Genomic DNA, 22,546 nt, shown 5'->3' with positions numbered 1-22,546 from the left:
GATAAATCAAAAACTGTTCTGGCTGAAGAGATGTCCAAAAAGAACAATACTTTCCTTGAAAGTAATTAATGTCCAGAACAAGCATATGCTCAAAAAGAGAGCCTGAAAAGCCTTCAGAACCAAATTAAGACTCCAAGGAGGAGAAATTGGCTTAATGACAGGTTTGATACGAATCAAAACCTGAACAAAATGATGAATATCAGGAAGTAACACTGCCTTATCCTGATGAAAAATCAGAAAAGGATATTCACAAAAAAGAGCAGATAACTCAAAAACTCTTCTAGCAGAAGAAATAACCAAAAGGAACAATACTTTTCCAAGAAAGTAATTTAATGTTCAGAAAATGCATAGGCTCAAACGGAAGAGCCTGTAAAGCCCTCAGCACCAAATTGAGACTCCAAAGAGGAGAGATTGAATTAATGACAGGCTTGATACGAACCAAAGCCTGTACAAAACAATGAATATCAGGATGATTAGCAATCTTTCTGTGAAAAAAGAACAGAAAGAGTAGAGATTTGTCCTATCAAAGAACTGAAGACAAAGCCTTATCCAAACCAACCTGAAAAAATTATAAAATTCTATGAATTTTAAAAGAATGCCAAGAAAAGTAGGTCTTCCAGACTCAAAAATAAATCTTTCTAGAGACAGATTTACGAGCCTGAAACATAGTAATAATCAATGAGTCAGAGAAACCTCTATGACTAAAAATCAAGCGTTCAATCTTCATCCCTTCAAATTTAATGATTTGAGATCCTGATGGAAAAAATGGGCCTTGAGAAAGAAGGTCTGGTTTAAACGGAAGTGTCCAAGGTTGGCAACTGGCCATCCGAATGAGATCCGCATACCAAAACCTGAGAGGCCATGCTGGAGCCCCCAGCAGAACAAACAAATACTCCATAAAAATTTTGGAAATCACTTTGGAAGAAGAACTAGAGGCGGAAAGAAATAGGCAAAAAGATAATTCCAAAGGAATGTCAATGCATACACTACTTCCGCCTGAGGATCCCCGGACCTGAATAGGCCCCTGGGAAGTTCTTTATTCAGATGAGATGCCAACAAATCTATTTCTAGAAATGCTCACATCTGAAAAATTTAAAAACATATCTGGGTATGAGAGACCATTCTCCCGGATGTAAAGCTTGATTAACAGAGATAATCCGCTTCCCAAATATCTATACCTGGGAAAAAAAAAACACAGAATTTAGATAGGAGCTGGATTTAGCCCAAGCTAATATCCGAGACACTTCTGTCACAGCCTAAGGACTGATAGTCCCACCCTGATGATTGACATACACCATAGTTGTGATATTGTCTGAAAGACAATAAACGTCTCTTCTTCAAAAAGAAACTAACTGAAAAACTCTGAAAAAACACGGAGTTCTAAAATATCAAATGGTAATCTCGCCTCCTGAGATTTCCAAACCCCTTGTGCTGACAGAGATCCTCAGACAGCCTCCCAACCAAAAAGACTCACATCTGTATATATCATGGTCCAGGTTCAAAGAAACGAAGAGACCTGTAGAACTAAATGATGGTGATCTTAACCACCAAATCAAGATAGATAAATATTAGGATTTGAAGATTTAAAATGTGAAATCCTAGAATCCCTGCACCATAATTCAGCATAAAAAACTGGAAAGGTTCTTTCTATTGAAAATGAGCAAAGGGAATTGAATCCAATGCTGTTGTCATAAGACCTAAAACTTCTATGCATATATAGCAACTGAAGGAAATAATAGAGACTAAAGGTACAGACAGACGGAACCCAATAAAATTGTCCCTTGTCTGATAGAGACAAAGACAGTGACACAAACTATCTGGAAACCTAAAAAAGGTGACCCTTGTGTGAGGAATCAAGAGCTTTTGAAAAAAAAAGATACTCTAACTATGTCTTGGAAGAACAAAGTGAATCATATGAGATTCCGCATCCTCAGAAAATAATCTGAATGAAAACAGAAAAATGAAAATATGCATTTATTGTATCTAATGAAAACAAATAATGCTATCACTGACCAAAAAAGGCAGAATAGTTTGAATAAAACTCCAAAACCCAGTTCCTAAAAATGGAACTGGAAGAAATACCCCAGAAGATTCCAGGTCTGAGCAGCGCTTGAACCCCACGGGTGATCAGCCATGCTTCAACAGTACCCAAAATATATAGGACCGAAACGCACTTAAATAAAGTGTTAGCCTTACTGGAATAGCTGGAATATAATAGAGAAAAAAAGACTTCTCACAGACGGTTTATTCTGAACTTATTCTGTGCCCAATATCAAAGAAATTTGGACCGAATAGAACCAAATAAATTTCAAAAAAGTCTTAACCTGCCCCTTACCAGCCGAGCTGGAATACGGCACGTACATCACAATTTTAGGGAGCTGATTTTGAACTGAAAAATTTCCAATTAAAAATATGTTACTTGGGAAAGAATTCAGGAATTCGTTCCTTAATAAGAACAACCAAACTAATATAAGCTTAAAGTTTTAGTCTTAGAACTCAATCTTGAAGCCCAGAGTAACAGTTAAGAATTGAATCCAATTATAAAACAAATAATTGATTATCTTAGAACAAAAGAAATATGGATTTTTAGAAATCACAAAATTCTTCTAGCTAAAACAGCTAAAGACATAGATTAAACCTCATTTGCGAAAATATTCAATAAAATGAAGATACTAATGAAATTATTAGCATGATAGAGCAGTTAAAGGACCAGTCAATATACTGGACTTGCATAATCAATAAATGCAAAACAACAAGACAAATGCAACAGCACCTAGTCTAGTAAATTTTGTCCGTTTAACAATGCTAAAATAAATCATAATCTGATACTTTATCTTAAAGTAAACAGAAAAAATGAAGCAATTACAACATCATCCAAATAAATCACAGGTCCAAGAAAAGTACCTGAAACTAAATAATTTTCCATAAATAAGATACAACCATCTAAAGGAAAAATAAATACTATTTTGCTATAGAAACAATAGCATAATTAGTAGGAGTATAGATAGCCCCAATAAATTGGAGAACCCTTCAAAATTGAATTTAACTGCCGGCAAAGAATATAATTTAAAACCTTTGAAAAAGGAATAAAAGAAAATTCTCAGCCTATTCCATTCCCTAGTATGAGGAACTGGAAAAAAAAACCTCTGAAAACACAGAAGAATAAATAAGCAGAAATAAAATGTTAGCTAGTCTTGAAAAAGAACTAGATACCTTAATATCCAAAATAATCAACACCTTTTAACAAAGAACAAATGTACTTTAATAAAAAATTAGATTTGTTAGTGTCAATATCTGATGAAGAAAATTCTGAATGAGAAAAAAACATCATCAGAGAAGGATAAATTAGTATGTTGTTGGACATTTGAAACTTCAATAATTAAAAAAGAAGTTTGAAAAAAGACCTAAAAATTTTATTAGAAGGCACGAAGTCAGACAAAGCCTTTAAAATAGAATCAGAAATATATTCTTATAAATCTTCTAAGTATTTCTTGTACATAAGATGTAAAAAGAATAGCAATATATAAAGCATAAATACTAATGGATTCTGCATATAAAAGTTTAACATGAAACTTATAAGAAACCATAGCTAAAGATAAACATTCATAACATTGAAAATAAATGAACTTAGCTTTGGTAGGACTGAACTCGGTCAACGGAATCCCTTAGTATGTTTTGAAACAGAAACAGTGAAATCTTGCAATAGGTAATAGAAAAAAAACAGTTTCAGGAATGGGAAAGAATGCTAAATAATAAGCTTCTAGAAACCAGAAGCAATAAAAAAGTGAGGTTTAAATAATGTGAAGAAAAAAAGTGTAACAAAAAGATGCCCACATTTTTTGGCGCCAAATACGACGCCCACATTATTGGCGCCAAATACAACGCCCATATATTTGGCGCCAAATATGACGCCACATCCTCTGATGCCGAAACCGACGCCACATTTTTTGGCGCACAAAATGTCTGAATACGCATGCGTCAAAAAATGACGTTAACAGAATACAACTTCCGGCGTCAACTACGGCGCCGGAAACGACAAATTTTTGCGCCAAAAAAGTCAGCGCCAAAAATTACGCAATAAAAAGAAACATTTTCTGGGGGCGTGACTAGCAGCCATAGAAGCTAGACGTGTTTCTGGAGAGCTCCTGTGCAAGTAAAAGATTATATACCAAATATAATCTGAAATTGAGTGACTTTGGCTGATAATTGAATCTAAAGATACCGGAGAGATCACAGCCTGCTTTACTGGACCCGGCAAGATTTTTCCTTGGCAAATACCCAGAGGGACACACAGCCCGGTGGAATACTGCCCAATGATTCAGGCGCCGGAGGGTCGGGGCTCCGCTCCGGCGACTGAACAGAGCCGCAAGCAGTACAAAAGAGATCTTGAAGGCGGCGGGCTTTCAGCGCCATCCACAGCCGAAATACCCGGGGAGAGGTGAACAGACTCGCATCAAATAGAAAGCAGCCGCCATTGCTATCGGGTGAGAAGCCACGCAAACGGCCGACAGAAACTGGCACTGAAGGGAGGTAAAAGTCTAACACACCGGGACATTTTGATAAGTGTATCAGGCAGGGGACCTTATCCAACACATACACGCTTGGGGATATTAAGAACTGAGAGGGTTTGGGTGACGCCGCAAATAAAATAATTAGAAAGCACTTGGCGGGAAAAGACGCCATACTGGAATTTAAAGACTCCCGTCCCCACTATAACCTTTCAGCTGCTAAGTGAGAAGTCACAGAGCAAAAACGCTCGGCTCTAAAAAGAAACTGTTAACATAATAAATATATTTTACAGACCCACAGTTCCCTAAAAAGTACTCCTGCAAATAGAACAGGCCTCATAATAAAGGTGAACGACAAAACTTTGACAGACATAGCAACTCCTCTGTTATTGGGAACTGCATTACCTTATTAGTGCATGATACCGGCGCCTGGAGGATAACACTGCTGGTCTACATTAACTTTGCTTTCACAGATTACAACATTGCAGGACAGGATAAGGGATCAGTACTAGCAGTGCCCTAATAAGTTACAGCCTTGTTTTCTGGTCCTGCATGCCCAAAGAGCTACCTCACCCACTTCTGTGACCACAGTATATATTAATAGACCTGCTTGGTATTAAGGTTCCTCTCTAAGCATAATCTTTAAGTGCCAAAGTGTAGCCTCTCTATAGGGGCGCTGAGACTTAATCTGCACTCTCAGAGACTGTCCTTTATTAAGAACTGTGATAAAAATAATACTACAAGGAGATTTCCTAGCTGCTGCGTCAGCCTATGTGTCTCTGCAGCCTAGGCTCAGAGTGGAGTGTTTTAACCCATATTTTGTTTTTTCTTGCAGGAAGAGAGTCTATTTAGCTGTATTAGACATTGTGGGGCATAACACCTATATATATTGTCCACCATCTAACATTTACATATTTTCCTCCAATGCTAGCAAGCTTTAAAATGCTATACACAAGTGTGGCCTGACAGGATTACGCATATAAAGATTTAAGCATTAAATATTCAGCACCCTGTCAGGTGACTTCTCAGGCTAAAAAAGCCCTACCATCAACTAATGCTAGGATCCTACCTAAGTGTCCCTCCATACTCACCACTGTGGGGCAGACAAAAGTGTTAGACTGCATATCTAGTTTGAAATGTCCACTGTCTAAACTAATCTTGATTTTTCCCTTACAGACTCACTAATATAAGGGTTTACCTATATACAAAGTGATAATATAACGGAACACCCCACCTTATAGAACATATTAATATTGCACAGGCCCAAAGGTATTACTCTCCATTAGGTGCTAAAGACCAGAAGCTTCCTAATATTGTGATCTATTGACACTCTCTCCACCCCTTTCCTGCTGTGCGCAACACAGCAGGTCATACCCCCATTCCTTTTTCCGGCCTGGCCCAGTGAGGGCAATCTCCCCCGGAGAAGGTGTACACTGAAAATCTCGCCCAGCCAACTTCAGCAGAAGATTGCCCAGGAGCTGCTCCTTCCCAAGGATATGTCTCCAGATTTCACTTTGGCAACAAGTAATTCGGTGGAAATGACCACCTAAAACCAAGATTGACGTCAGGGGGACTTTAGTACAGTACTTCTTACCACTGTCCTATTCAATATACTCTCTAACACGGAGCAAAAGTTCAATCACTGTGGTCTAACAGGGGAAACAGGCCCGAGGTCATGTCTCAAACCTCTAAGAGAAAAACAAAACCGCCACACCCTCCTAGGAAAACAGTTGCAGATCATTTCAAAAATCATCATCCTGGGAAGTCCCAAATGTACAGAGAATCCACCTCTGCACTGGAAGGCAGTGAATCTGAAGGTAGCATGGATTCCCAATCTCCTATACCAGATACTCTCTCTGCCAACATTGTGGATGTCCTAACCAGACGTATGAACCTTCACCAAGACACACTAACTAAAGAAATTAAAGGTTCTACAGCGGAGCTTCGTAGAGAAATTGGAGCATTAGGAGAACGTACTGAAACTTTGGAACGTAAACAAGAAGATCTGACTGTGGATCATGCCCACCTACAAGCCTACTCTCAAAACCTTGCGATACAGATATCTGATCTGGAACTGAAACTAGCAGACATGGAAGACCGTTCCAGACGGAATAATTTAAGATTTCGTGGAATATCAGAAGAAATTGGCCCTCAGGAGCTAGAATCTTATGTTCTGGAGTTCTGCAATATCTTACTACCTTCTTCAGATCCGCCTGGTCTCCTGTTGGACAGAGTTCACAGAGTGGCGCGACCTAGATCTGTTTCTCAAGACAAGCCCAGAGATGTCCTAGCTAGGATCCATTTCTTCACCCACAAAGAGAAGATACTGAGAGAACTGGTTAACAAACCTCAACTACCGGATAAATTCCTGCATATCACTGTATTCCCGGACATTTCCAGTTACACCTTACAAAAAAGAAGCTCCTTCAGAAATATCACTCAAATTTTAAGAACGGAGAATATCAGATACAGATGGGGATACCCTACAAGGCTCATAGTCTCTAAACAGGGTGACACTCATACAATTTTTACCCCCAAAGAAGGGTTCGATCTATTACAGGACTGGGGCCTAATTACAGCTAAACCCCGCTCAGAAACGGATGCCATGGCCCCTAGAGACCGCTCCGAAACCACAAACACAACTCAATCACTACAGAAAACCAGTGATACTAACACCCCTCAGGTTACAAGAATCCGAGCCAGTGCCCTGGATTTTACTCCTAGGCTTCAAAAGCCGGCCAAGTGAAAATTAAACAGTTCTGGTCTTTACACCAAATTGCTCCTGTTACTTTACTGTCTCTACTTCTGTAATTATTGAATATGTGTATGTTGTTGTTAAGTATATTTCCCATATGTTACTTGTTCAATGTCTAACAGGAGTGGGAGGACCCGGGACTCCTCGTGAAGGAACGGATCTTTACCCAAAGATATCCATTCTGTTTCTAAATAATTACCTCCTCTCGGGTGAGACTCACGGGAATTCCCCACTCCTTTAGCCTATCCAAGCCACTTAAACTCCATAAGTTATTTACTTGCTATTGTTTGATTGGCCTCTAGACATAACAGATACTATAATATATTTTTCAGCACTAACAATATATGTAACTATGCTTGTAGAAGTGGTATATGTTATTCAGTTTGTTGTAAGGACATTGGTTTGTTCCTTTTGTTCATATTCCCCCAATGACAGTCAATCCATATTTACAAGTTAAATACTTGCACTACCCCCCCCCCCCCATATACGCAAATTTATTTGTGATATCCCCTCTTACGGGGACTGGAGAAGTCAGTTCTTTATTTAGACACACTTCTCCTTTTGGTGATCCAGTGGTTCACCATATTGGTTAAAACCCCTAGACCTCACCTACTTTATACAAATAAGACCTGTTCACACCCATAATCATACATTGTACTGTCTGTATTGAATTGGTGTTTTTTCTGTTCAGTTGTTCAACTTTTCCTGGTTTTATTTAATTCTTTCACTATATTTCAGGTGTAACGTCGATCCGAACACTGAGCTTTACGCTCATCAAGGGTCACACACAGGTGCGCAGACCCAGGCGGGGTGAGTTATATACCTGGTTCCTTCCCCCCTTTCTTCCCTCCTACTGCCTCCCCTTCCCCACCCCTCTTCCCAGACTTAAGATGGCGACAGCCTCTAACCACATCTCTTTTGCTACACTAAATGTCAAAGGACTAAACTCCCAAGAGAAAAGAAGTATGCTTACCAATACCATGAGGTCCTTGCGGATGCAAGTTGTGTTTCATCAGGAGACTCATTGGTTAGCGTCAACTCAGAATCCATATAGAACCCGACTATCCCATAGTAGTCCTAGCCTCTAACACGGAGAAAACGAAAGGAGTAGCAATTGCCATACACAAATCCTTACATTTTGAACACATCCATGCTGAAAAAGATAACCAAGGACGGTTCCTACTACTTAACTGTAAGCTAAACGGTACCCTATTCACTCTCGTTAACATATACGCCCCAAACCAATTACAATCTAATTTCCTAAAAGGGATACTGTCTAAAATTGAGAAACACAAGACGGGTATGACAATCCTAGGGGGCGACTTCAATATGGTATGGGATCCCCTGCTAGATAAGAAAGTTCAGAAGGGGAAACAAATTGACCAATACTCTATAACTACTGCCAATAAATTTCGACACTACATCTCCCAACATAATCTGTACGATATATGGAGGGCACTCCACCACAAGGACAGAGACTATACATACTTTTCCAGACCCCATAACACATACTAGAGGCTTGACCACTTCTTTACTGACTCATGGACTCTGAACAGAGTCTTAATGTCACATATCAAGGTCTGCCCATGGTCGGACCATGACATCCTCACGTTCACTCTCTCTACTGATTTAACCACAGAATCTAGGCCTAGCTGGAAATTCCCGAAGCAAATGCTTCAAGACAAAGCTTTCAGAACTTCCCTCCAAACCTCTATTATAGAGTTCTTGAGGATAAATGAAACCCCTGATGTGTCCTCCCAAACAGTATGGGCCGCTTTGAAGGCATATATAAGGAGAATATGCATTAGAAGAAAGGCAATATTAAAACGCCAAGCAGGTTTGCCCCTAGGTCTTCTCATGGCTAAACTGCGCTCCATAGAACAGGAGAATAAAGATTCTCCAACTGCACGTCTTGCAGACCAAATTGCGGAGATAAGAGCACAATTGGCAGACAGAGAACTACAGAGAGTAAAAGACTCCTATGTTCGATTTAGGAAGCTGATGTACAGTCAGAGTAACAAGGCCTCGTCCCTACTTGCTCGCAAGTTAAAAGGTAGAACAGCGGCAGCTAGAATTCTGTCCCTTCAAAAAGGCTCTACCTCGGTCTTCTCACCCAAAGACATTGGGGAGACGTTCGCGTCCTACTATTCTGGCTTGTACCATCTTAAACCCTCGATGGCTGGCACAGAATCCTCTACACGGGAGATGCTGGATTTTTTGCAGAACCTAAATTTACCAACTCTCCCAGAGGAAGATAGAGAGACACTTAAAACCCCGTTCTCTTTAGCTGAGCTCAAATTAGCTATTAAGCAGACTCAAAATAACAAAGCCCCAGGCCCTGATGGTTACCCGGGAGCCTTCTACAAAATGTTCAAAGCAGAATTACAGAAGATTCTCCTCAAGGTTTTTTGCGAAGCCCGTGAGGCAGGCTCATTCCATAAAGAATTCTTACAAGCAGTGATCTTGCCCATCCCTAAACCAGACAAAGAACCCTCGTTATGTACGAGTTACAGACCAATCTCACTAATAAATGGCGATGTAAAGCTATATTCAAAACTTTGGGCTAACCGCCTTAATAGCCTACTCCCAAAGGTGATTCACACGGACCAGGTTGGGTTCACGTTTGGTAGGGAGGGCCCAGACAACTCTCGGAAAACGCTAAACATACTTATGGAGGCGTCCCGGCTGAAGTTGCCCATGCTGGCCCTGTCACTAGACGCAGAGAAAGCGTTTGACAGGGTAAGATGGGAATACTTGTGGCTCACACTTGCCCAATTTGGCATCCCAGAGGTAGTGATTATGGCGATAGGAGCCCTATACTCTTGTCCCTCTGCAGTAGTTAAGGGTCTAGGATTCGCTTCTTCGGCCATACATATCACTAACGGCACAAGACAAGGGTGCCCCTTGTCGCCTTTGATTTTCTCTATGGCCATTGAACCTCTAGCTCAGGCTATTAGACAAACACGCTCTATACAAGGTGTCCGGCTTGGTAGAGAGGCCGTGAAGTTAGGAATAGTGTCACATCGTCCGCATACAATGCTAACGAACCCTATAGGCTCACTGCCAGCTCTTTTTGATCTTATTATCAAGTTTGGGGCTCACAGCTATTATAAGGTTAATGTCTCCAAAACTGAGGCCTTACCAATATGCATTCCAGCATTTGAATTGGATGTATTACATACATCGTACTCATTTCGATGGACACAAACCGCTATTCGGCATTTGGGGGTACAAGTTGGTCCAGACCCGAAATTAGTAATCACTGCTAATTACACAAATCTCATCAGAGAAGTCACTGAACTCACCTCCTCTTGGAGCCTTAAAGAGCTCTCATGGCTGGGCCGCATTGCGTCTTTCAAAATGACGATTTTGCCTAAAATCCTATACTACTTCCGTTGTATCCCACTCAACGTCCCCAAAGCCTTAATTGATAAGCTCCAATCCTTGGGACAACACTATATCTGGGGCAAATCTAAGCCCCGGATTGCGGTGAAGATACTCCAAAAAAAATATGAGCAAGGAGGGGTTGCAATGCCTAGCGTACGTTGCTATTATGAATCAGCTAGACTTTCCCACATTACGGCATGGGCAAACAAAGGAGAACCGCAAGGATGGAAAAGCATTGAGGCACTAAGCCTTCCTCAAGGCCTAGAGCTGGCAGACCTACCCTGGATTCCTTACCACTGCCTTGACAATTTGGGACTAAAGAATGCCATCGTCAGAGATAATCTGAAAATTTGGCATAGCCTTAGAAATCTACAAGATATCGCCCCACATCCATCCCCCATTCATTCCCTACCAGCCCTATTGGCAGCCCTACCTGACACACATGCCCTACAATGGAGTGAGTGGGACCTGAAATCAGTTTCCCACCTTTACTCCTCGGGCACTTTACTCACTCCCCAAAATATCGGAGCAACTGTTCCAGAAGCCCCTCCTTGGGTCACCTTTGAGTACTCGAGGCTCTATGCTTTTATGATATCCTGGGGATTTACCAAAACCCTAAATAGACCCCTGACTAACTGGGAAAAACTGTGGCAGCTTCCTATCAAAACTCCTAGACTCATATCGTTTCACTACGACCTCCTACAGAAGTCTACTAACAAAGAAACACCCTGGCAGCTAAGAGCATGGGAGGGAGACCTCTCCAGACCACTTACAGATAGGGACCTACGTACTGCTATGACGTTGACTAAAAAGACGGTTCACTGTGCAAACACTTTAGAGGCCTACATGAAACTATTTCTGAAATGGTACTACACCCCCTCGAGACTGTCGCAGATGTTTCCCACAACGTCTCCTCTATGCTGGAGAAACTGCATGCAGAGAGGTTCAGATATTCATATATGGTGGGATTGCCCAAAACTTGCACCCATCTGGAGTCAGATAGCAGGCCTCTGTGCCAGCCTCGGGCTCTCCATTCCACTCACCCCTACAATTGCTCTCCTACACATCTTCCCAAGAGACGTCCCAACTCAGGTCTCTAAACTGATCATTTTTGTCCTAGCAGCCACGAAATTGGCAATTGCAAGGGCCTGGAAACAGGTCCTGCCTCCAGATATTGCAGATGTACGCCAAAATGGAACAAAGCTTCTATTTTAACATGGAAAAAGAAGACCTATACTGGCAGATTTGGGAACCTTGGTTTAACTACCAGGGAACTCGTAGTTAAACATGAAATCATGCTCAAGCCCCCCGCTACCCCCAGTAACGCTATTAACTTCACATATATTGCCTTAATACGCTTAAATAATTTACTGCCAAACAAGGTTCATTCTCTCCACTTCTCTAATCCTGTCCCCCCCCTCTTTTACACCCCTCCCCCTATAATATGTGCCCCACTCTCCGCCCTAGCCCATATCTCTCCCTCTTCTCTAACCCTTCACAGGTCACCTCCCCCGCCTGGGAACGCACATTATGACTACTAGTTGAAGTGTGTTAACAGATATTCCTAAACTGACTTACAGTAGTTTCTAGAAAGTTGAGTCCATATTTGGGACTAGAGTACTACTCTAGCCCCTAGGTCTAGGTATGTTTACAATCATAATAGTAACTCTTGATTCTATTAGGTTTTCATGCATTATATGTTTATACATTGATCCTGAATTACTATATTTAACATAACATTTCTGATAAAATTGGCCCAAAAGTGACCAATGCAGTAGTTACTCCATATTCATGTATAAAAAAGTTAAATGAGGTTTCATCTATGTTTGTCCAGTTCTCTTTTTTCTTTTTATGTGGGATTTGGATTTTATTCTTCCTTATTTTATTTCCCATATTTCTGACATCTAAAGTTGTAAAGAATGTCAATTTGGATATTTACTTAGCCCGGGTTTTCCGGTTACTTATTCTTTTGATCATTATACTGTCATGAACAAAATGCGCTCTCATCTGTGAGTGTTAATATACCCGCCTGAAAAGTAAATGTATATTTATGTATTGTATCTGTGACAAACGTTATATCTCCATTTTTGTTGTACCATTCGAAAAACCTCAATAAAAAAAATTATTTACAAAAAAAAAAAAAAAAAAAAGAAACATTTTCTGCCCCCGCGAGCCTAACAGCACGCAGGAAAAAATGGTCAATTGAAAAATTTTCAAGGTAAAGAAAAAATAATTTGAAATGCATTATCCCAAATAATGAAACTGACAGTCTGAATTTTAAAGGAAAACTGATTATCCTGAATCAAGGCAAATATAAGTTTATAGACATATATTTAGAACTTTACATATAAAGTGCCCAACCATAGCTTTGAGTGTCATAAATAGAAATAAGAATTACTTACCCCAAGACACTCATCTACATATATTAGATAGCCAAACCAGTACTGAAACGAGAATCAGTAGAGGTAATGGTATATTAGAGTATATCGTCGATCTGAAAAAGGAGGTAGGAGAAGAAATCTCTACGACCGATAACAGAGAACCTATGAAATAGATCCCATAGAAGGAGACCATGGTATTCAAATAGGCAATACTCTCTTCACATCCCTCTGACATTCACTGCACTCAGAGGAAAACCGGGCTCCAGCCTGCTGCGAAGCGCATATCAACGAAGAATCTAGCACAAACTTACTTTACCACCTCCAAGGGAGGCAAAGTTTGTAAAACTGATTTGTGGGTGTGGTGAGGGGTGTATTTATAGGCATTTTGAGGTTTGGGAAACTTTGCCCCTCCTGGTAGGAATGTATATCCCATACGTCACTAGCTCATGGACTCTTGCTAATTACATGAAAGAAATTGTTCTTTTTGCCAACGATGTCACCCTTCTGTTAACAAATCCTGAGACCTCTATTCCATCAGTGTTTAGCTTCATTGATCAATTCAGTAGACTTAGCTATTAAAAGTCTAATGTTTCAATAACCGAGGCATATGTTTTAAATATCACAGCAGATCAACTAATGAACCTTCAGCATAAGTTTAGTTCCAAGATGTCCTCTAGTCATCTCCCACATCTCAGGGTATTCCTAAGTGGTGACATGGACACTACAGTGAAACTGAATTTCGATAAACTAATCTCTGACCTTAAGACACTCACAATGAAATGGGACTACCAGGAAATTTCATGGCTAGGTAGAGTAGCCAATATCAAAATGTCCTTTCTACCGAAAGCGCTTTACCTTTTCCGATGTTTGCCGATCAATGTTCCGCATAAAGTCCTTCAACAAATCCACCGAATATTTTTAAATTATGCTTGGAAAAATACAATTCCGAGAATTGCGTACAAGATTTTACAAAGACGTTTTGACAGAGGGGGCATCTCTTTTCCCAATATTTACTTAAATTATGAGGCGACAAGACTAGCCCATATTACGTCCTGGGGCCCATCAGTAGAAAAACCTGGGTGGTACAAACTGGAGGAACATGCGCTACCTCTTGGGATTAGACTGCAAGACGCCATCTGGGTCCCGAGACACATGAATCTGGGTAGTCGGATAGATAATCCTATTGTAATGCAGGCTATCAATACCTGGCATGATCTCTGCCATCATACAGCTATCTCACCTCACCCGTCCCCTATTTATGCTCTCAACGGGCTGCTGTGGAACATTCCTAATATCCACATTGACTTTTGGAATGAGAGGGGTTTCTCCCAAATAGCAGACCTTTACTCGAAGGGTCGCTTGAGCGGGGCCACTCAGGAGCATGACGCTCTCGGCGATGCCCCGGAGTGGTTCAGATTTGAGAGTTTTAAAGTACTGAGCCTGAGCCAAATCTTGGGGCTTCCCGGGTAACTCCTTGAGAGAAAGGACTACATGGGAGGAGAGATGGATCAAGGGCAGAGGAACAAGTAAGTATCTATCATTCCATTATTCCGCCCTGATCTGTGACCATTCAGTTGCGCTTCCGTGGCAAATCAAGGCTTGGAGCCGGGAGCTAGGCACAATAATATCTGAAAGCGAGCTCAGTAAGGCGATTACGTTAACGAAAAACACTTTGCATTGTGTGACGGTTCTCCAAACCTATATGAAGGTTGTTCTGAAATGGCATAGAGTGCCTAAGAGATTAGCAAAAATGTATGGCAATGGGGTGTCGCTATTTTGGAGATCTTGCGATTTGTAGGGCACTGATATGCGCATCTGGTGGTCTTGTCCAAGATTGGCGCCACTTGGGAAAGACATCGAGGTGCTCATTAGGTCATTTAACATTGATATCCCATTAACTCCAAAAAGTCCCTCCTTCATATCTTTGGGGACTCAATTCCAGTATATACAAATAGTCTGTTAATATATATTCTGGCAGCAGTTAAATTGAATATTGTAAGAAAAAGAGCCCCCTGATCTAAATGATGTATGTGATTTGGTGAACCACTTTGCGAACATGGAAAAATGTGTTGCCAGAGAGACTGACAGGTTAGAGACTTACTGGGAGACCTGGAATGACTGGATCTGTAACATATAACCAAGAGAATTTATACTACTTTGGTCATTGGTACCGCATACTTTAGTGCCAGTTTATAAAAATTCCCCATTTTTTTCCCCTTCTCGTCTTTCCCTCATTCCCTTCCCTCCACGTATCCTACTCCGCCTGCCCGGCCCTCTCCTGTTTGAGGGATCGGTAGGTTGGATGTCGATCAACCTCGGGGTTTCAGGCAGGCTGCCTATATGTTATCATTCATCCTCACCTAGTGTTTTCTTATAGTCCCCTTTGTAGGGCTGTTGCAAGTCCTATACTGTCCCTTCCCCAGCTTAGGTACAAAGTGCTTAACATTCGAGACATGATGACAAAGAGCAGAAGTTTCAAGTTATATCATTAGTCAAAGTTTGTAAAAACATTATTTATGTAAGAACTTACCTGATAAATTAATTTCTTTCATATTGGCAAGAGTCCATGAGCTAGTGAGTTATGGGATTTACAATCCTACTAGGAGGGGCAAAGTATCCCAAACCTCAAAATGCCTATAAATACACCACTCACCACACCCACAATTTAGTTTTTACAAACTTTGCTTCCCTATGGAGGTGGTGAAGTAAGTTTGTGCTTCATTTTTTTTCTGTGATATGCGCTTCTCAGCATTTTGAAGCCCGATTCCTCTGAGTACAGTGTTTGTCAGAGGGATGTGAAGAGAGTATCACCTATTGATTCTATGGTTTTCCTCACGGGAAATCTTTTCAAAGGTTCTCTGTTATCGGTCGTAGATATTCATCTCCTACCTCCCTTTTCAGATCGACAATATACTCTCATATTCCATTAACTCTACTGATATTGTTTCAGTACTGGTTTGGCTATCTGCTATATGTGGATGGGCGTCTTTCGGTAAGTATGTTTTCATTACTTAAGACACTCTAAGCTATGGTTTGGCACTTTATATATTTAGAATTTTATAGTAATACGTAAAGTAGTGGTGTGAAAAAGAAAGGAGTAAAAAGAATCCAAGGAATTTGGAAATAATTGTACTTTATACAAAAAAAAAAAAAAAACAACCACTGTCAAGGTATATGTGAAGATTAATATATATATATATATATATATATATATATATATATATATATATATATATATATATATATATATATATATATATATATATATATATATATATATTATTATATATACAAAACACGGGGGTGGGGTCAGCACTCTCAGGCCGGACCGGGTACACATCCTATGACCCTGCAACATGCACAGCCCTGGGTGCAAACCAGCACTCTCAGGAAGCTGCACTGTTACCAGAGCCACAGGCAGTTAACCCCAGTCAGGCCTGGGTGCAAGGCCCAAACAGGGAAAATTACAAAAAAATATTTTTTCTGTGTGTTTATATTATTATATATATATATATATATATATATTATTATTATTATATATTTGGCTATCAGCACCAAATGATTCATTCATTTATAAGATAAATGCTTTAACTGACCAAAATTCAATCCTCCCCCACTTCTGTTGATTACACAGGATGGGTCACAAAGTCACTTAAAAAGAAATGTTGTCAAAGTTATCTTGAGGAAGAGCAGAGGTTTATAGCTTGATATAGGATAGGACCATTGAACCATTTCAAAGAAAAGACAGATTGTCTCAAAAGATAGTCATCTTTATATTCTATGTATTCCACATCTGAGAACAAAGGATTGTTTCCAAAAGATATCCCGCTGAGGTGTGAAGTTAAAATCCTTCTTTCTACTCTGAAACCATCTATATTTTTGTGTGTTATAAATCTTGGATCAAACAGGAAATCTCCCTTTCTTGATTAACAGAACATCTGAAAACAGGATTATCAGATAGATAACCTCATACAGTGTTACACAGACACAATGTCTGAGAAATGGCTGAAGCTACAAACATCTCCACGAAATTATAGCTTTTAACAACTACTTGTAAAATGACCCCTAATGTGTATTGAAGCAATGAAAGTTTGACCAGCAAAAACACGTTTACAATGTAGCTAGTTGAATTCATTTTTTTATAGTAATTGATATAATTTTGTTTGTGTATAACAATGTGTAATCAGCTGGATTTTATAGAAATAAGGGAACACTCAAATGAGTGTGTATCTGTGTGTGTGTGTGTATATATATATATATATATATATATATATATATATATATATATATATGTGTGGGGGGGGGGGTACACATATGTACAGTATATTCAGACACATATTAAACATGGAGACCTGAGAGCTAAAATTTCAAAATGTTTTTACCTATATACAGTATATATATTTTGGAAGCATAAAATGTTTTAGGATTTAAAATGAGCATTCTAACAATTATCTCTTTCATTTCAGGCATCTAAGAAGTACACATATAATTGATATTTTAAATGCTATCCTGTGTATTTTATCCTCTCAAAGAGAGATATACAGATATGAATCTGTATGGGATAATAATCCAATGTAGATATAATTGTGTGAGAACCACATATATGGGATGTGATGTTGAGCGGATGGCCGAAGAAGGAAATTGAACCAAGGATGAGGATATTATGATTTTAAGTTGTTTCATAAAAGATATGGTTTTAAATGCATTTTATATATTATAAGTGGAATAAATTCACGTGTGGTTTTAAAATAATCAGAATAAATAATGTGACATAGTACAGTACATTTGAACATGTAACTTATTAATATAAAGAAATTATAAAATTTTAAACTACACATTTTAAAGAAATGTTTTTAAATGTTAGAAATGATTAAATAAAACTATTTGTTGGTTGTCTGCTGCCCCCTATGGGATTTGAATGGTATGACAGCCAAAGGATTTGGATGTTAGCAAGGATGCATTTCCCTGGCAACCATACCTCCCAGGTATCCAATGAGAAGGGACAAGCACCGTGGGCGTGAACGAAAAAGATTATCAATGATTATATAAGGAATAGCTAAATGCAAGACAAAGGAGTTTTGTTCTGTGATTTGCTTTCACTATTGATTGATAACTGGCGGCCATTCTCTTGGGGACACAATCATTTAAGCAAGGAACTGAACCTTGATCTATGCAATAACTTTCCTTCAAATGAGATGATCTAAAGATATTTGGAAAAGACTTAACTACAAATTGGCTCAAATTGGTGATGTATGATTGTTCAAATTTTTTATAATTTTAAACAAAGGTAATTGGTAAGACCATAGTCAAATTGTAGTTAATAGATTTAAAGGGGCACTCAGTATTTTAAACTTGTGTCCTGTATAGTGTTAAGTTTGTCTTTTGTATGCTAAGTAATTTATCTTTGCAAAATATAGATATATATCTTAGAATTGGTTTTAATTGTAAGTAACTAAGAATTTATTTCAGCTTAGATAAATGGGCATTTAAAGTGACTGTTTACATTAAGAATATATGTAATTTTAGTGTCCTAATTAGAATTGTAGTAGAATCAATTGTAGCTATATAGCCGATTGTACTGCTTGAATGTTAGTAGCTTATATCTTGGAATCTCATTGTGTTAATTGAATTAAATCCAATTGTGAATAAGGCTAGTTCTAAAGGTAAATTTTATGAGATTTGAATTGCATATTTTAATAGTTTTTAAACATGTATAGTATTGATTCATATTCTTGTTCATACAAATATATTTTAATGTGTCTATAAATATTAACTAATAAAAAGAACTTAGGAATTTATATTAATTTTATTGTCTTGGTATATGCATATTTTATTGGGGTTTAGTTTAAAGGATAATTATTAAATATATTGTGTTATAACCTAGCCATATACTGACACCACCATAAGAAAAGGGGTAGGCCTCATGGACTCTTGCCAATATGAAAGAAATTAATTTATCAGGCAAGTTCTTACATAAATTATGTTTTCTTTCATGTAATTGGCAAGAGTCCATGAGCTAGTGACGTATGGGATAGCAATACCCAAGAAGTGGAACTCCCCGCAAGAGTCACTAGAGAGGGAGGGATAAAATAATAACAGCCATGTCGCTGAAAAATATTAATCCACAACCCAAATATAAGTTTATTCTCATAAATGAAAGGAAAAAACTTAAATATTAAGCAGAAGAATCAAACTGAAACAGCTGCCTGAAGAACTTTTCTACCAAAAACTGCTTTCGAAGAAGCAAATACATCAAAATGGTAGAATGTAGTAAATGTATGCAAAGAAGACCAAGTTGCTGCTTTGTAAATCTGATCAACTGAAGCTTCATTCTTAAAAGTCCACGAAGTGGAGACTAACCTAGTAGAATTAGCTGTAATTCTCTGAGGCGGGGCCTGACCCGACTCCAAACAAGTATGATGAGTCAAAAGCTTAAGCACGATGTCAAAGAAACGGCAGAAGCCTTCTGATCTTTCCTGGAACCAGAAAGAATAACAAATAAACTAGAAGTCTTCCTGAAATCTTTAGTAGCTTCAACAAAATATTTCAGAGCTCTCCCCACATCCAAAGAATGTAAGGATCTCTCCAAAGAATTCTTAGGATTAGGACACAAGGTAAGGACAACAATTTATTTATTAATGTTAGAATTCACAACCTTAGATAAGAATTTAAATGAAGTCCACAAAACTGCCTTATCCCGATAAAAAAAAAATCAGAAAGGAGATTCACAAGAGAGCAAATTATTCAGAAACTCTTCTAACAGAAGAGATGGCCAAAAGAAACAACACTTTCCAATAAAGAATTTAAATGTCCAAATAATGCATAGGCTCAAATGGAGGAGCCTGTAAAGTCTTTAAAACCAAATTAAAAGTCCAAGAAGGAGAGATTGATTTAATGACAGGCTTGATCTGAACCAAAGCCTGAACAAAACAGTGAATACCAGGAAGCTTAGCAATCTTCCTGTGAAATAAAACAGAAAGAGCAGAGATTTGTCCCCTCAAGGAACTTACAGACAAACCCTTATCCAAACTATCCTGAAGAAACTGTAAAATTCTAGAAAATCTAAAAGAATACCAAGAGAATATATGAGAGAAACACCATGAAATGTAAATCTTCCAAACTCGATAAATCTTTCTAGAAACAGATTTACGAGCCTGCAACATAGTACTAATCACCGAGTCAGAGAAATCTCTATGACTAAGCACTAAGCATTCAATTTCCATACCTTCAGATTAAAAGATTTGAAATCCTGATGGAAAGAGAAAAAAAAAAGAACCTTGAAACAGAAAGTCCGGCCTTAATGGAAGTGGCCAAGGTTGCCAACTGGATATCCGAACAAGATCCACATACCATAACCTGTGAGGCAATGCTGGAGCCACCAGCAGTACAAACGATTGCTCCATGATGATTTTGAAGATTACTCTTTGAAGAAAAATATATAAGCAGATTGATAACACCAAGGAAGTGTCAACGCATCCACTGCTTCCACCTGAGGATCCCTGGACCTGAACAGGTACCTGGGAAGTTCCTTGTTTAGATGAGAAGCCAACAGATCTATTTCTGAAAGAACTCACATCTGAACAAATTGAGAAAACACATTTGGATGTAGAGACTAATCCCCCGGATGTAAAATCTGACGGCTGAAATAATCTACTTCCCAATTGTCTATACCTGGGATAGGAACCACAGAAATTAGACAGGAGCTGAAATCCGCCCAAGCAAGTATCCGGGATACTTCTTTCATAGCTTAAGGACTATGAGTCCCATCCTGATGATTGACAAATGGCACAGTAGTTCGAAAATATTGATTGGTAATCTCGCCTCTTGAGATTTCCAAACCCCTTGTGCTGTCAGAGATCCCTAAACTGCTCCCCAACCTGAAAGACTCACATCTGTTGTGATCACAGTCCAGGTTGGATGAACAAAAGAGGCACCTAGAACTATATGATGGTGATTTAACCACCAAGTCAAAGATAGCTGAACATTGGGATTTAAGGATATAAATTGTGATATCCTTGAAAAAACCCTGCACCATTAGTTCAGCACACAAAGCTGGAGAGGTCTCATATGAAAACAAGCAAAGGGGATCGCGTCCGATGCTGCAGTCATGAGACCTAAAACTTCCATGCACATAGCTACTGAAGGGAATGACTGAGACTGAGGGTTCTGACAGGCTGCAACCAATTCAAAACGTCTCTTGTCTGTTAGAGACAGAGTCATGGACACTGAATCTATCTGGAAACATAAAAAGGTGACCCTTGTCTGAGGAATCAAAGAACTTTTTAGTAAATTGATCCTCCAACCATGTTTTTGAAGAAACAACAATAGTTTATTTGTGTAAGATTCTGCAGAATATAAAGAGGTGTTGCTAGGCCAAAAGGAAGAGCAACAAATTGGTAAAGCTGGTCTAAAAAAAGAGAATCTCAGAAACTGAATATGAACTGGATGAATAAGAATATGAAGATATGCACCCTGTAAGTCTATGGTGGACATATAATGCCCTTACTGAACAAAAGGCAGAATAGTCCTTATAATCACCATTTTTAAAGTTGGTACTCTTACATAATGATTAAAAAAAAATTCAGATCCAGAACTGGCCTGAATGAATTTTCTTTCTTTGGGACAATGAATAGATTTGAATAAAACCACAAATCCTGTTCCTGAAACGGAAGTGGCGTGATTACCCCTGAAACTCTAGGTCTAAAACACACTTCAGGAAAGCCTGAGCCTTTACTGGATTTGCTGGAATGCGTGAGAAAAAAAAAATATCTTCTCACAGGAGGTCTTACTCTGAATCCTATTCGGTACCCCTGAGAAATCTTAATCTGCCCCCTACCAGCTGAGCTGGAATGAGGGCCGCACCTACATGCGGACTTAGGGGCTGGCTTTTGTTCCTTAAAAGGCTAGGATTTAATCCAATTTTAAGAAAATTTCCAAATTTTCCAAAATTCCTTGGTGGAAGGAATAGGTTTCTGTTCCTTATTTAGACAAAAGGAACGAAAACGGTTAGAAGTTTTAGATTTACCCTTAAGTCTTATCCTAAGGCAAAAAACTCCCTCCCCCCCTGTGACAGTTGAGATCATCAAATTCAACTGAGAACCAAATAACTTATTACCTTGGAAAGAAAGAGATAGCAATTCCAAGATTTAAGCCACAAAGCTCTTCTAGCTAAAATAGCTAAAGACTTAGATTTAACATCAATTTTGATGAAAAAAATGGCATCACAAATAAACTGATTAGTATGTTGAAGCAAGCGAACAATGCTAGACAAATCATAATCCAATTCTTGTTGCACTAATTTCCAACCAAAAAGTTGATGCAGCTGCAACATCAGCCAAAGAAAAGGCAGGCCTGAGAAGATGACCCAAATATAAATAGGCTTTCTTTAGATAAGATTCAAGTTTCCTATCTAAAAGGATCTTAAAAAAAGAAGTACTATCTTCCATAGGAATAGTAGTACGCTAAGCAAGAGTAGAGATAGACCAAACAACTCTTCCCAAAACTCCAATGTAAAT

At 38.9% G+C, this 22,546-nt stretch overlaps 1 protein-coding gene across 1 annotated transcript in view; it reads right to left on the bottom strand.

Annotated features, from left to right (window-relative positions):
• DDX43 (DEAD-box helicase 43) overlaps positions 1-22,546 on the bottom strand; it is a 1,089,992-nt gene that overhangs the window by 995,658 nt on the left and 71,788 nt on the right. Inside the window, exon 4 of the mRNA XM_053712000.1 lies at positions 5,883-6,054. Within this exon, the coding sequence (XP_053567975.1) occupies positions 5,883-6,054 (172 nt within the window). The remainder of the gene's footprint in view (positions 1-5,882; positions 6,055-22,546) is intronic.

This window comes from Bombina bombina, chromosome 4 (genome assembly GCF_027579735.1).
Source record: "Bombina bombina isolate aBomBom1 chromosome 4, aBomBom1.pri, whole genome shotgun sequence".
NCBI classification, from domain to species: domain Eukaryota; kingdom Metazoa; phylum Chordata; class Amphibia; order Anura; family Bombinatoridae; genus Bombina; species Bombina bombina.
Note: the sequence above shows the minus strand (reverse complement) of the source record. Positions and strands in the feature narration are given on the sequence as shown.